Source organism: Echiichthys vipera (assembly GCF_963691815.1).
Source record: "Echiichthys vipera genome assembly, chromosome: 16".
Classification (NCBI taxonomy): domain Eukaryota; kingdom Metazoa; phylum Chordata; class Actinopteri; order Perciformes; family Trachinidae; genus Echiichthys; species Echiichthys vipera.
Window position 1 is genome coordinate 23,147,517 of NC_139841.1, and position 16,738 is coordinate 23,164,254.

A 16,738-nucleotide genomic window follows, 5' to 3' on the forward strand; every position below is an offset into this window, starting at 1 on the left:
AGATAAGGCTGCAGGTTAACACGGCAAAGACGTGTTGGTGTCTTCCGCTTGTTTGTTTTTATAAGCCTTGTATCCATACTTGAACCTTTATTTTATGATGCGTGTGTTCCCAGTCCTCCTGCTGCTCTCATAGCTCCAAAAGAAAGGGTTCATTGGTGAGTTGAGCATTATACAGTATACTTTCAGGGGAGCCCGGGAGCATTGCCCGGGGGAGGCCCACGGATAATTACAAACCATTCACCAAACACAGCTCGGCGGCTCACGGAGACATCCTGACGGTGAGCCAAGAGGCAAACAGAACTCGAATGAGACAGAGACGACGAAAACGTGGAGTACATGAGTCATTCATCTTCACCTACAGGATTGGAAACATGGATGGAAGTTGCAAAAGTAACCAAGTAACACCTGACTCACAGAAAGGGGATGGAAGCCAGGAAGGAGAGGACAACGTCAGAGCTGAAAATAAGACCAATCCTATAAACATGTCAATTATCGTAGATAGAGAACATAATCATATTTAGTAGAGACAGACAGTTGGAGACAGTAACGAAGACAGAAAAAGAAGAGGATATTCCCATCATAAAGTGTTTGAAACACCCTCTTTATTTTCAAGCTCATAATTATTGCAATCACTCTTGAAATCATCATCAGGCATTACCACCACTTATGAAATTCCATCACCCAGATTTACATCTAATTACCCTCATTAGTTAATGTCACCACTATGAGTGTACAACCACACTCGGTGTACTCAATGGACCCTTGCTGCTCCATGTGTGGATGTGTGTTTGCAAGTGTGAGTATGTGTGCAGTGTTTGATAAAATAGCTTCACCCCACAGGGTTGATATTCTAAGTGAAAAGAAGGGAGAGGGCAGAGCGGCGAGCTGTGCAAAGAATCTGATGTATCAGTAACCTCAATCATGTTCCACACCTATGGCTAACCTCGGGCTAAGTTAGGGAATTAACAGAGCAGCCAAGGAGAGATGCAACACTGCCTTTGACTTTGCACTTCAGAGGTGCAAGCGCTTTGCCCCTCCTCTAGAGATTCTTGAGAAAGACTATCATTATACATTAATATCACAAGAGACTTCCCCCTCAGTCTGAACAGCCTCTGTTTGTGTCCCCTATTGATTTTTCACTGAATTATTTTGATGAGAGTATAGAGAACGACACTTTAATTACAGTTTATCATTATTTGGTGTCGTCTGGGTGTGCATTCATGTGTGTGGATTAGAGCTCAACTCATTCATCGATATATCGGTATTTATCGATATGGCTGTATATGTCTAACCTGACTCTCGCCAGATGAATTTCGTTCCACCTTGCTTAACTGATTCAGGAGGAGAGTGATTTCAGGAGGCTGGGCCTTATCAAAAATCCTTGCATATGATTGGATAAACCACTTGTCGGTGCTACTTCAACCACTCAGATCAATACCAATCCGTGACGCTGATGAGAGCAAAGCAGGGAAAAGCCAAACCGGGTCGGGAGGAGGGCGAAAACATCGTTTCCACCAACAAAAGCCTTCAGAGCCGTTCTCTGGTGTTCCTTTAAATTATTATTATTATTTTCTAATTTGATTAAGAACTTCTGAGTCAGTACATGCTTGTTATTGTCAATGTAGATGATGTGCTTATGTTTCACAGTATCTTGATATACGATATAATCATTATTCCATTCCACACCCATTACATTGAAAGACGATAAACTATCATATTGAATTATCGCCCAGCCCTACTATTATGTTAAATATTTTTTTATAGTTATTTTCTTTTAAGAAAACAGCCTTCTAAGAACATAAGTCATGTTGGTGCGAAGTCGGTGCACAATCCACATAGAAAAGGTCAATTTTTATTGCAGCTCAAAGATTCACGTTAAAAGGGTGAATTTCTCCCCTCTATATCAAGTATCCATTTCAAAAATCCCTTATCGGTGTCATGTGCAATTATACAATGGATTTACTTGTGCAAAGTGTGTACCTATACTGTAACTTCTGCTAGGTGTACACAGTTTCTTATACTTCATAATCCTCTCTGACAACGTATTATCCCATAACCAACACAGTGGCATTACTCATATTCTTTACCATACTTTTGTCCTCCACACATTTTTTTTGCAACCTCTTCGTTTTGTAAATTATAGGCTTGGCATTTCGGGAAGGGCAGTTTACCCTGTTGGTTCTTCACAGTTCTGTGCATTTGTCCTGCTGCTACTCCATGCGTGAAAATTCCAAAAAACACAGTCAAGGGGAAAAAAATAAAAAATCTCAGACGGCAACAATGAACCAAGAGCAGGGCTTAAGCAAAGCGTCACACAAAAACACACAAAAACACACAAAAACACACGCGCTTTTTGGATATCAGGACACATATAACAGTGAAGCCAATAAAAGGCTACATTGTTTGGGTTAATTGTTGAGATAAACAGCTCTTCCTGGGAGACTTCTCCTTTTTCTCTGAATGTCTTTGGCTGATCAGATTTCAGTGACATTCAATCATGGGGCCAGAACTGAGCACACACACCTGCAAGCACACACATTGTCAGACAAAGACCTGACCACCAGCTGGTGTGTGCTGGTTTTGCCTAAAATGGTTTATCCCACTGTATATTTGGCAGTGCTCTCTCTGTACCTTCTTCTTTATATATTAAAGTCATGGCTCATTCATTGTGTAAGAAATTGCTATATTATGATATTTCTCAAACAGCCGCAAGGATATAGACTAAATTCAATACCCCTGCAGTTTGTCAGCAAATGTGCAATGTTTGCACATTTCTTTTCTCTTCATCAAATAGGAGCCACGACCTCAGGGCGTAAAGACATTTGGAGTTAACTGTATTTTTTTGTTCCAGTAAGCACATGTCAATGTGTCCCGTTTTTACATAAGATATATGACATACTCCTTTAGATGTGTTCATGTATTCCTACAAAGGAATTCACGTGCCAACTTACAGATATGAGCCACGCTGTACAAAATAAAAAACACTATGCACTATAGCTGCATTTTTACATTTACATGTATGCATGCATCTACATATTGTTGCATATACTACTTGTATAATAAACATGCATTAACATGCAATCATATAAATAGATATGCACATTACAAAAACCTGGATGTATATATTTGATTGTTTATGCAATTATTTGTGCACTTATGCAGACATAATGATTATACAAATACAATAGGATATAAACGTGTATACATGTAGTGTGAACCATGTATAAGCTGTATTACATTGATAGCTAGAGGAATTTATTTTCTTTCCAACCATTTGTGTTATTCCTCAACAGACCTCTCATGTCCTTTGTTCAGGAAATCAATCACATTGTTAGATTTATGACTCTTTTTGTTGAAGGAATGAATGCCACTGCTTTTTGTGAAAATTTGCTAATGGGAAACTTGAAGGTACAGTGTGTATGATACGGTTGGATAATAAGTTTAAAACATTTTTAAACATTTTTACTAGCATACCAACCAGCTAGCCACAGCCTCTCCTGTTTTAGTTAACTGCTTGTACCTTGTGATGGAAGTAAGTCACTGTATTAAGTCTGCCCTCGTTCCAAAATGAGAGGACAAGAAGAAGAGCTGCCATGCACAGACGCAGCAGCCAGGACACCCAAATGGAGATTATGCGTTTAAGAGACTGTAGCAAAGGATGGGTCCCTGGAGAGTCTAGCTCCACCCAAGCAGAGATTACCACCTCAGCTGAGCATAAAGAGACCAACAGCCCAGCAGGGAAGAAACACAGCCAGCAGTACGGAGTTGGGTGTGAGGTCTACACGGAAGACAATGCGGCCTGCTAGCTCCACTTCTAAGGATGTTGTGGCTACAATTAGTAAATCGTTCCAGTCTTGCACAAGGTGAAATACTGCCCCCTATTTTGATGGAGCAGGGGGTTGGCACATCAAGAAACACAACTTGAAACCAAGTTTTCAGGAGTTTTAAAGAATACTTGTGCATTTTTATCATTGCGGTACATAATTCATAACTAGGTCACCCCTGCTGTTTAACAGGGTTCTGTGCGCTGAGATGAACAATTTTGTGTTCCAAGATGGGGTGTCATCTATGAATAACAATTCCACCTTAACAATATACCCTCAATCCACTGGTGGATGTCAGACCTGCTGACGATGTACGTTGTGTAGCAGTGACCATGTATTGCAATATCCCCTCCCTGTTGTGAGTGCAGGTTCATCACAGGGTTGAGTAATCTCGCACATGCCTTGGTCCCGCACCAATGATTTGACTAATCATCTGTCTATCAAACCACCTTAACTGAACAAAAGCATCATCACCCTTAAGGACCACATTATTGACAGTAATGACTTTGTGTATAAGTGAGGAGAGGGCACATTTGTGTGCGGCTGTGCTGCATCTCAGCGGGAACTGAACACACTGAAAACTGTCAAGGTGGGAATGGATTTGTGTTGGAACCTGTTGATTAGTTGATAGTTCAAACATAAAAGCTCTTATGCTAACCCAGCTGAGTTATTCAAGTGCAGTGTGACCCTTTATAATAAACAATGGTTAATTACACAGCACACATTTCCTGTTACAAGAGACAGGAACCAGCCTGGTGCGTTTTCTTACACTAGTATTCCTAATTCATTCATTATTATTCAGTCATGTGCTACTGTGCTAAGCCTTGCTTAGATACACAAGGTCAAGAGTGTAAAAGCATAATGTCCAACTACCGCTGGCCTCCCCTCAGAGAAACATGTAAATATAGGAAAGGGTTTACATTAGATTTTTGTGCAATCAATTATAATACAGAGACAAATACGTTTAATATTCTGTTTAATCTTTTTTTCAACTTGTGATGTTTATCTGCTTTAAACTCCCAAGCAGCCATTTAAAGGTCCTTACTCAAATTAGAAGTGCAGGATGATGCCACACCCTTTTTAGTCTTTGAGATAATCAGTACCCTTATCAGGTATGGTATAATAATGCACACACGGTGGCCAGATGATCTTTTTAATTTCTTGCAACCTTTTATAGATAAACACACGTTTTTGTTCCTGCAGGAGGATTTTTTCAGAAATCTGGTATCCGAGATTATGTTACATTCCACAGTAATGGGTTAATGCACTGTACACATCAAGCATACATTTCCCACAATCTGCTGCTGTTTGAGGTTGCAGTGGAATAGTAGGGTCCACGGTGCGGTGGAAGAGAAGTAGCAGGCGGGGTGGCAGTGGCACAGCAGTCGAGGGCAGGGCGGCACAGGGAAGGAATGCTGCCTTGGAGTGCGGCGTGCGTACCGAGGGGACGCGTTGATTGACAGTCCGAGCGGAGGCACGGAGCGCCCCGTGCGGCACACAAGCGGAGCACGCTAATCTCTCCCGTACCCGTCTTGTCAAAGGCATCTCTGTGAAACACCAGCCAGACCAGCCTGGCGCAAATAAAGGAGTCTCTATCCATTCCCTGGGCTCGGGATTTGGAGTCTTCCCACCGAATAAACGAGAAAAAGGAACTCTGCATCTCTGTGACCCTATCCCATACCGGCTTTACCTGTTCAGTCGCCACTGGACACACTGTGGACTAACCTGGCGTCTCAAAGTATTCTGGAAACGGGAGTGAATGGACAAAAAGGTCCGGTTGCACTTTGCAATCTGAGCCAAAGAAGATTTGGTCGGTTCCTGTTTGGAGTAAAAGGACTGCGACTTGCTATCGGGATCATTTTTGGGGTTGATTTTTGTTTTTGTTCAAACATAATTGTGATACGTTTGTGAGTCAAGTTTCAAACCCTGGAGCCCGTAAACACCCCCTTTTTATTCTTCTAATTGGAATAACAACCAGATAACCAGGAGACTCTCGGGAGGCATTTTGGTGCGTAATGTGTGCGGTGTGTGCGGTTGCTGAGCCGCAGAAGTAGTTGTGCCTCTCTTCTTTTTTACGTTAAATACCCCATTTTCCCCATGGAGTAGGCTAAATCACAGACTTGACAAAGAGCGGGTTTATTCTCTGTCGCCTGGAACAAACAGGCGGATCTGATGCGCAGATTCTCCGTAGGATGGTAAATGACCAATGGGGAATCATGAACAGCTCTTCTGAACTCGAAGATGGGACTCGGCATAAAAACCAGGTATGTTCACGCAAGCTACAGTTGCGCCACGGCTGTCTGAGGAGTGGTGCATCTGCTTGGCGCAGTGTTGCCACGCCGAGTTTGATAATGTGGCTCTGGGGCGAATCTCTGAGCTGTGGGGAGTGAGGCAGTAGCTGCCTGTGAGCTTTCCCCGACTCCCGGGGCATTGGCACTTCTGTTCCTGTCATAATGTCTAAACCCACCCGCAGATCACACAGTTACTTGTGTTTGGCGTGATATGGCGCTTCACTGTTTGTCAGTCGGCTCGGGATACAAACATTAACTGATGGGAATAACGGCAGAAATCACGCCAGGAGATTTATATGAGTGCGAAAAGGTGTTTATGCGTCTCCACTGCATCTTCACTAAATATTCTTTAGTGAGCCGGGACTGTACTTGAGTTGGTAAATCGCATTTTTGTTGTTGAGAGTGTTGAAACACGGCACACGCACACACACTCACACTCTCACACTCTCTCTCACACACACACACACACACACACACGCACACACACACGCACACGCACACACATCCTCCAATAGCTATTAACACTCTTTGGGCCAGTCTCCAATAAACTGAGACAGGAGCGGACGTGCATTGTGTTGCAGGTAGGCAAGCTCACTTTAGGGAATAGTCACTGTTTCACAAGGTCAGTAGAGGGCCATTGACAGCCCGAGAGGGAGAGGGCTCCCCTGGAACACAGAATCGGATTTCGGGGCAGTGAGAGAGCCCATCGCCTTCTGGAGAATGATTTACCCTTCTTATCCTCTTACCTCCGGGGATGGATTTAGTTATTATGTGAAATCACTGAAAAACTGAGCGGCGCTGTTGTGGAAACTTGCTCAGAGTCACTGCAAAAATGTTTTGACAAGTGGGCAACTTGGGGTTGCTGTTATGTCCAAATTAATTTACTGCCTGTTTGTAAAACAAGTAGCTGTAGCAGCAGGGGATATAAATCACCTAATATTCTATACTTTCCCACCCTCCTTTACTACAGCAAAATAGCACACTTAAACATGCATTTATTTGCTCTCAGTTGTTTTTATACATTCAAATGAATTACACATGCAGTATGTGGGTTGTGTAATTCAGAAGCTATACATTGGAAGGAAACATGCTCATGGCAAATTTATTGTAAATTACAAAGCTTGACAGGTATCAGGCGATGTGGCTTCCTCTCTGGTGCTTCAGTATTGCATGGCTCAGTCTGAGTCCTTTACATGGTAACACTGAATTGGGCCTTTGAGTTCTCTATAAATAGTTACATTTGTATATATTAATACAAGACTATAGTTAATGTTTGACTGGTGTAACCACTGAGGTGGACTTGATCAATTATTTGACCAACGGTTTGTCTATACTGCCTATAAGCTGCTTTGCCTCTTTTATATGCACTTAAAGGTCATGCCAATAGCAGATTTGCCTCTCCTGGGTTTTAATTAGATGCTTGTGCCCTTTAATACCAAAATCTCTGTCTGAGATCAGTAAACTGATCCAGGAAAAAAAAAGGAAAAATCAGCGGGAAAAACGATGTCTGACCTGAAAAAGATTCTTGTTCATTTTCTGTGAAAAAATCTGAACGACTAAATGGTTCTCATATGCTGAGTGGTAAGCCTCAAGGATGAAAAGGCAAAGCATGTCCCACAACCCGAAGACTCGCTCCGGATGAGACGGCACCCTGGGATGTTGGATGAGATGAGAGGTTGTGGGAAATGGGGAAAGGCTAATGCTGCTATCTGTCCCTCTCCTCCCTACATATATCCATCTCCTTCTTGTAATGTTGCTATCACAAACAGACACATAAATACTCGTTCTCTCTGGGTGTGTGTCAGCCTGTCTCTCTCTGTAATCTTGAGCAGCAACACCAAACCTTTATCTCCAGCCTCGGTGCTATTGACACAGTCATTTCAGACCCAGTGGGGAGGGATAGGGTAACACACATCTCTCGTTGTCTCTGCTTGTTTTGATATTATCGAACATGGCCTAGTATTTGTCTGGTAACTGCATATTTGATTTGTTGCTGTAGGTGTGCTGTCACAAGTGCTCTTTTATATCGCATAGAGTCCAGTTACAGTAAAACGGAGAGTCGAGTACTCAACTTAAAATCAGCCTTGAGATGTAATTCACTACATGGCATGCAACAAAGACCTACACTTCTTGGTGAGATGCTGTTAACTCATATAACTAACATTGTTAACACTTAAAAGTACAAAATGGCTACCATGCGTTGCACTATAAGTGGCTACATCAGTGACACATCCATACAAAGGATTTCTTATGGAATGCAAAGAAAACTGAGTCATACGGTAATGTTGCTTCTTGCTAATATCATCAGTAATGAGAGCAAAAAAAATACTTTTAATAATACGTGATACATTTTGCTTCTTTTCTCCTCAGGGGCAAAAAAAAAAAAAAAAATCCACACAAGAAACACGAACAACAAGGGATGTAATATTGTGTTGTAAAAAAAACAAAACAATATTGATTTTTTTGGGGCAGATGCTAGTTAGATTTCTTATAGGGCTGTTTGCTAGAGCAGTTTTTCATGGCATCATTCTTACGTCACCCATATGCTGACACGGGGCAAACACACACACACACACACACACACACACACACACACACACACACACACACACACACACACAAACACACACACACACACACACGAACACACACGTACACAGTATAGCTGAGAAGTCAGTGGTACCCAATGGGGTTGCCCACTCAGATTATAAGCAATCAATAACACTCTTAGAACTCCAAACTTTCCAAAGCACTGAAGGGATTGTTTGTATATGAGTAGAATACCATAAAGTACAGCTGCGCCTACAGCTCATACACATTGCACTAAAGAGCAATATATTTTACAGACAATGTGTTGGCTTTTTACAGTGCGAGCTTCACTTTTAAACCATTAACCAACACAACAGATTAAAATCAAATCCATAAGTAGTATCCCCTAACTATGGGGAGGTTTATGTATTTCCAACACATCAGACACAAAGCTGTAAAAAAGGAGGAGGTTTTGCCCTAAGAGCACACACACTGCTGGCCCACATCTATCAAAAACACACTCAGCAGAGATCCAGCTCAGAAATCACATCAGGCTTGCATGACAGCTGAGGCATACACACAAACATCTCAGCAAGGATTTATCAATGTACTTTAACTCGCTTTAATACTTCCTCACCCCAGAATGTGGTAAATGCACATCTGGCAGAACTGAGAGGGCTTGACCATCCTTCATGCATACATGCATAATGTATAATTAAGGCTGAAAAAAATGTGTAGAGAATATCTTATTGCAGTTTATCCGTCCAATATTGCAATTGCATTTTAACTTTGGATTATTTTCTATAAATTAAACAATATTTTACCATGCATAATCACAATTGATTTTCTCAGTCAGAGAAGTAAATTTGCCTTTTTTTCTACATATATATTGTAATTTAATTACACTTGATGGCCAAACTACATGGGCTGCGTATGTAGCGTGACACGGCTGTTGCGGGTTGCTCATAGCAGTGCATGTCCGTTATACTGTATCCTTTTATCCAATTAAAGCTGCTCTATGTAACACGAAAGTCGCGTGTCGCTCGCAGAATTAGCGCTAGATTCAGGCTACTTGTCTATTTTTACTACATAGAATAGTGTAAAAATCAAGTTTAGTCTGTTTGAAAATGATATACAGTAAGTTGCATACTTCATTGTACCAGAGGGCAACGCGAGGCAGCAGAGCTTCCAAACCCTGCAGAACCAACTGCATTAAAATTCAATGGCACACAGTGAAGCCAAACGCTACTGACGGAGTCTGTGTAGCAGGTAGAAAAACTCTGCTGTGCCTCGCCTACATACACTCTGCATCTGTTCCCCGTGTATTTTGGCTTTTAGTCTGGTTTGCCGGATGTACAGGGCTACAAAAACTGTACAAACTACAGGTGTACTGTGTTTATTCTACAACATGTGGAAGATTGTTTATTTTGTGCAATTTCTTGTTCTTTTTGCTGCTGTTTTTTTACTCAAAGGCCACATGGAGGACTTTGCTCTTGTAATGCAAGACGAGCACCTGTTTAAAATGTCCGTCTTCCATCTTCAATGTCAAAAAGAGCTGACGCAGCGCTGTGGTCAAGACTAATCTCACTTTAATAAATAAGATATTACATTAGCGGTATTCTTGACATTGCTCAATGCAATTCTGATTGAAACATACGGTTCAAATTGGCTTAATATTTACTGTTAAATGCTGCATCGCCCCACTTATGATAATAATGACAGACTGCAGGTAAGTTGAGCTGTTGTGTGTTTGAGATTAGACCGAAGACACTCAAAACCCTGCACTCTTCTTAAGCCAACATTAACTTCACAGACTGAAGAGAACAGGTCTGCATGTTGTTAGTGTTGTTTCTTCTTCCTTAAAACCATCTTTGGCCAAGTTTTAGTGTACACACACCAGCATGCCAAGAGCAAGAACACCCAAAAGCCAAGAGTTTTGTTTGTGTTGTGTTTTCTGTTGCTTTGCCAACTCAAAGAATAACTCATTGTAATAGAGATTGTCCGCATGTTTTCATAGCTGATGAAATCAACAGCTGCCAGCTTCACCTGTCACTTGCTTAAGCTTGTTAAGGCTGTTATGCAAATTCAACGTACTATGGCAGCTCATGATTTGAAAATTGCAACATTTCTAATCAGTCTTGTAAGTGGACTTTTCAGTCAGTATAACAGTAATTAAAGAGGTGAGGAGAGTTTTAGCTTTGTACTGTGTGTGAGATGATGAGCTGGCTGGTTTTGTGGGTATCCTTGTCAAACTAATGAACCTGCTGAGCTGGCTGGAGGTATAGGAAGCAGTGTGGACTGGAGCAGAGAGAGTTCCCTGGTTCAGTGGGCCTGTGATTTCCCTGTGGGGGGTCCTGCTATGGCAGCAGTGTAACTCTAACAACCCTCAGCCTCTGTCTCGTCCTGCCCTGCTCAGGGTGGCTTCGAGGAAACACCCACTCGCGAATGTTTAAAAGCCCCAAAAGTGCTCCATCCATTTGTCAGATTACACATCCGGCAGGTGCATTGATATGTATAAATACCACACTTAGACAAGTTCAGCATGTGAAAACTAGGGCATGTGAACCGTTTGTAGTGTGTCTTTCACACTCTCAGTTTACACTTTTGTGCCTTCCTCTTTAAAGATGTAAACTCAAAAAAAAACACTCGTAATGTGAGATGTTTTTAACATGTGTATTGTGACAGTTTGACAGGATTACCCACATTCGCATTTTCCTAAGTGTGTACATATTGCTTTATATTTGCACCCCGCTATACATAGATGGCCGTTTGAAGAAGTCAATTATCTCTGAGGAAAGATTGATCAAACGAGGCCATGTCAGTCTTTGTGTTTGCTATTGTTTGTTTAACAGTTGTACAGTATATAAAAACGAAAAAAAAAGTTTGATTTGTGTGGGTCTGTGTATGCTGTGTTTGTGTGATCACATGCTTGCATCAATCCATTGTTCCTTTCAAACAAGTGTATGGGGGTGAGAGTAGAGGGAGAGTTATTCAATTTATCAAGAAAAAAAACAATCCCTCGGTGTCATTGATTTCACTTTGGCACTGCTCTTCATAACAACACTGCCTCTCTATCGGCATGCACTATAATGAATTTCAAAGCCTTAGTACTGCAGTGTGTTTTTCATCTTCCAGTGGGCATGTTCTCCTCACACACAAATTCTTTTCTAATCGAAATGCTTCTTTTTGATCATTTTTCATCATTACAACATTATCTTCTATTTATCTTTGGACACATTTTTATACTACGCAAGCAATGTAGTGCGGAAACCCATTGTTGAATTGTGGGATCAAAACCTAAGTGGTTTGCAGGAGTGTAGGACTATTGCTGGAATAAAGGTATGAATGTGTGAGTGGAGTGCGTGTGTGTGTGTGTTGGTGGATCAAAGCAGTAACGAGCCATTACTGTCAAGTCGTTACGTAAGTAAAGAGGGCTTTTTGCATAGGGAGTGATTTAATGCTTAAACAGACGGTGTTCGATGGTGTTCATTTGTTTAGGTTTCTACTACGGACACATTGAGCCAGGAAAGAAAGATGTATAGCAATATATCCAGGCAATTGTTGTTTTGATAACTGTCTCCTTGAATGCAGCTCCTAAATGTTGTTTTTTGTACAGCCTATTTGCCTTGGGAGTTCTAACTAATATCCTTTTTTGTATTCTTCTTTAATATTGTTTTTCTAGTTTTCATTTATAGCGACATTTGTATTTCGCTGCATTGATGTTTTTTCCTATAAGAGTGTCCTGTATTTTTCTTCAATAAAAAGACATATGGGGCAATTTTGGGTAACATAAATGTACAATAGCCATGTGGAAATAGGGGATTTACTAGTCTGAAGGTTATAAATGACGGCAGCAGTCCCATGTGCTTTTGGCCTCGCTCTTCCTTATCGCTCTTCCTATCTGCCTTTGTTATCTTCACCTTCATGATCTTCTATGTCTTTTGCTCATTTTCTTTCTTTTTACATCTCTTCCTGACATGAAGTGACAGGACATTTTAATATCAGATTTCGGGCCCTGCATGGTGGCCAGGAGGCCTTGAGACAAATGGAGCATGAGGCAAGGCCAGGAACAAGAATGGAAATGGGACTCGATGAAAAGCAGAAGAATAAAAATAAGAGCCCGAGTAGAGAAACAAAAGAGTAACCCATGGTAGAGTAGAAAGGACACGGGAGGTTTGGAAAGTATGAATCACACTGGATCTTAGATCAGTGTTGAGCAGGCAGCAGACTAGCTGAGGGCACTTGTACCTTTTTGCAAGATGACGCAGATATATTCCAGCTGCTCAAAATCCCACATACCCCAAACAAAGGATTGTTATCAGATATACCACACGGCTGTTGGAGGAAAGACGGTCTTTTTCCAGTCGACTCTTGGATCAGATACAAGGCTCATCACAAAAGCCCCAAAGCATCGCCAAGGGCTCAATCGCATCCAACACAACAGCTGCAATGGAAATTAATTGTATCCAATTCATTTGTCGTTCTTGGTAATTGTGTCGATTTTGTGCACTACACGTGCTTTGTGTAAGAGTGTGTGTGTGTGTTTGTGTGGGGTGGGGTGGGGTATGTGTAGCACACATGTACTTACATGTGGGTATTTGTGTGTGAGCGAGCATAATGTAAATGGGCACTCTGTTGATATCCTTCTTTGTCTTTGTGCCTTTGAATGGATGTGAAGAAAGCAGTGCTGAGTAGGAAACATTAGGAAGGCACCACAGGGCAAGGTTATACTCTAGCTCCCAGTGCATGTATTGACAGATGTGTCAGCAAGCTGACCTGATGGGCAGGGTTTCACAGTAGAAGAGCTAAAAATGTGAGGGAGAGAGGGAGAAAAGGCAGGCTGAGGCATTAAGTTTCCATCTGCAGGATTCAGCCCCTTGTGCATGTTTGCGTGTGTGTGTGCCAAGAAGGGTCATTAAGGTGGCAGAAAAAACACTCTAAAGGAAAGATAAATGTGTATATTTACCCCATTATCTTACTCTGGAAGACTGTAATATCGCCATTCTGGAATTAATCATTCGCTTCCCTGCTAAATCATCATTAAAAATGCATTGGAAATCTCCACTGAAAGGCAGATGAGAGACGTGCAGGTGGAGGGAAAGGAGTGGGCTGCAAATGAGGCAGTGTGGTGGAGAGAGGGATGAGAGAGAGACGCAGTGTGTGCATGTGTTTCAGAGTTCAGTCATCCTGATGGACAACTAGCTAGGCCCATTCCACTGACAGATAGGGCTCTATCTCCATATTTGCAGTGAGAAGTGTCCAATTTCCTCCCTGCGATCTCAATCGCAGAGTTAAAGAGCTCTGTGCATGTGAAGCCGGAGTCCTGATCAAATAGATCTTAGAGATCTGCTTTTAAGGGAACATGTTTGCAACAACATAATGGGCTTTTTTTCTTTTTGTTTCCTCGGCTCATCATTAATAAACGTTCATGCATGTGCGCGCAAGCACAACAAATCACGTACGCATGTGAGTGCAGTTCCCTTTTGTGATGGGTTACGTGTCTGACTAAGAGTGGAGACGGAACAGTGAATAATAAGGGATTTAATTAGACTCTGAAAAAACAGTGAATATATTATGATAAAATGAAGAAGTTTAATCAAGCAATCAATCTACTATGGCGACCGCATCTGGAGCAGAAGAACATTACAGAAGAGAGGGAAAAGGATGAGAATGCAGTTTTTTAGTTACCAGGGCTGTAGTACTTAAGGCTGTTCATGGTCTTGAGTCCAAACTTAGGTTCACATGTCTTGGCCAGGTCTCTTGGTGCCTTGTTGGACTCGGAAATTTTGTCTTGGACTCTTCTATTGAGAACTGGTCAAGTTTCTCCTGGCTGCTGATTTGCTGATCATTTGAACAGAATTTTGCCTTAATTCTGTTCATTAGTTTGATGTTAGAAGACTGATCAATCTTGTTTATAGATCCATCCTAACTATATTAGTATTGGAAAGACACTGTTGCCTATTATGGTCTTGAACAGGACTCGATTTGCTCTGGACTCAGTTTTGACTTGGTCTCCACTGCCTTCGGACTTGAATCATACTCGACTGGACCTGGTCTGGGACTTGATTTGGTTTTGACTGCAGCCCTGCTTATGACGCTGATGTTTGTTCCAAGTTTTCATTTCTCTGATACGTTCTGTTTTAATCAGGTATTGCAATAACAACGGAGTGAAAGGCCATGCTTGACAGCTGTGATCGTTTTTCTGTGCTCGACTACTGCAAAGACTGGCTCCAACATTGCAACATGGGGGCGCCCTTTTCCGGGGTATTTTGGCCTCACCTTTGTATAGTTGGAAGTGGAGACCCATTGCCATCTTTTTATACATTGTGTGGTTAAAATAGTGATGTTAGAGTCTGTTTCACTGCTGGCACATAGAGGGCCTTTTTAATCCAAGTGTTAAACTGCCAATGTGCTCAGGATTGATCTGCATTCCCCTCTATCTCTCTCATACTTAGTAGTCTCTCCAAAATCACATTATTGGTTCTCCTCTGAGCCAAATGGAGTCATTTCCTTAGCAAACCGACTTCATATATTTACCTGCTAATGACTTGCTTAAGCTAACGTTGAAAACATAATAGCATCATTATGGGCCAGGCACCATGAGGTGTCTCAAGGTTAATAGCAACTTTAATTGACTAGAAGGATGGAGGCTGAGAAACCCTTGTTGTCCCTATTAAGTAGTATCCTTGATCTGTGAATTGGATCCACAAAATTGAAAGATTACCTCGTTATCGGGACCCAGAAAAACCTTGATCACATCGTTTTCACAGATATATTTTAAGCTCAGAGACAGATGCTTTGCTTTTAACAAGCTAAACATGAAATTGGAATCGATGAGATACTGTACAAAAAAAACAAAAAAAAGTGCAATTCCTTCTTTTAAATGTATTTCAAAGTCTCTAGGGACAGTACTGTCCACATGATAAGACTTTTGGTCAGTTTATCTTCAGTATAGGGCTGCACCTAACATATGTTTTCATTACAAATAATCTGCAGAGTATTATCTAGATTCATAAATTAATTGTTTGGTCTGTAAAATTCAGAAAGAAAGTGAAAAATTCCAGCTCAAAGTCCAAGGTGACGCCTTTCGTTGTCTTGTTTCGTCAGTCCAAAACCCAAAGAGATTCAACTTAAAATCGAGAAAAGCAGGTAATCTCCATATTTTATAGGCTGAAGGAAAATGTTTGCATCTTTTTCATGAAAAAATGTCTTGAATGATGAATTGTTTATCAAAATAGTTGGTGGTCATTTTTCTGTTGGTTGACAAATCGTTTAGTCGACACATAGAAGCAGCTTTACTTGAGTATCGTTCGTGTATAGCAAAACAGTTCCCACTGAAGGATGCATTATGTTCACTCAAATGAAAGAAGATATTGATTAGATTTCACTTCTGTGATCAGCAGGGTGAGACAAATACTTCATGGAAGAGGTTAGGTGGCTGATAGCAAGGTGAGAAAAGCTAAGTGAAGATAGCTTTAAATAGATAAAAAAATGGAATGACACATACACACATATTCAGAACCACACAGACAAAGAGGGAGGCATAAAGAGATGTATTTATTGCAGCTATCCTATAAAACAGTTATGACAAACTCATGGCTAATATATTAACAGACTTATCCACCAGCATCCATTATGTATTACTCATCATCAAAAATTCAATCTGGCAGACTGTGTGCCATTATTCAGATGTGCTGGGGGAAAAGTGGCACATTTGAATAAGTGAGGAATTGTAGGACTCACTCCGTGTCTTGTTGTTGTTCCAAAATCCTCCCTTTTAAATAATTCAAACGTGAAATCAATCAAAAAATCCAGGAGATGGATTGATATTGAAGAAAAAACGCCTCTCTAGTTCAGATAGCTAGATTAATTATATCACTGAGAAGAAACGTTTTATTGTTCCTGTCCCATTTAAAATCAAATCAGACTTATCAAGTGGCTCTGTCGTACACCATCTGTTTTTTTCATTAGCAGAAGAGGAAGGAAAACATGTTTTCTGCATTTTTCAACTTGTTTCTGACCCCCTGCTATGGCTGCAGTAGACAAGCTCATATTTACTATATTTGGTTTGCCTTGTTTCCTCTGGTGAAATTC

The 16,738-nt window shown here is 41.1% G+C and overlaps 1 protein-coding gene across 1 annotated transcript in view; it reads left to right on the forward strand.

The window, feature by feature from the left end:
- Positions 1-6,016: 6,016 nt before the first annotated feature.
- Positions 6,017-16,738, forward strand: part of fibcd1b (fibrinogen C domain containing 1b) — a gene marked incomplete at both ends in the record, with an annotated part of 108,215 nt that continues 97,493 nt past the window's right edge. Inside the window, one exon of the mRNA XM_083929239.1 lies at positions 6,017-6,088. Coding sequence (XP_083785365.1) covers positions 6,017-6,088 — 72 coding nt within the window. The remainder of the gene's footprint in view (positions 6,089-16,738) is intronic.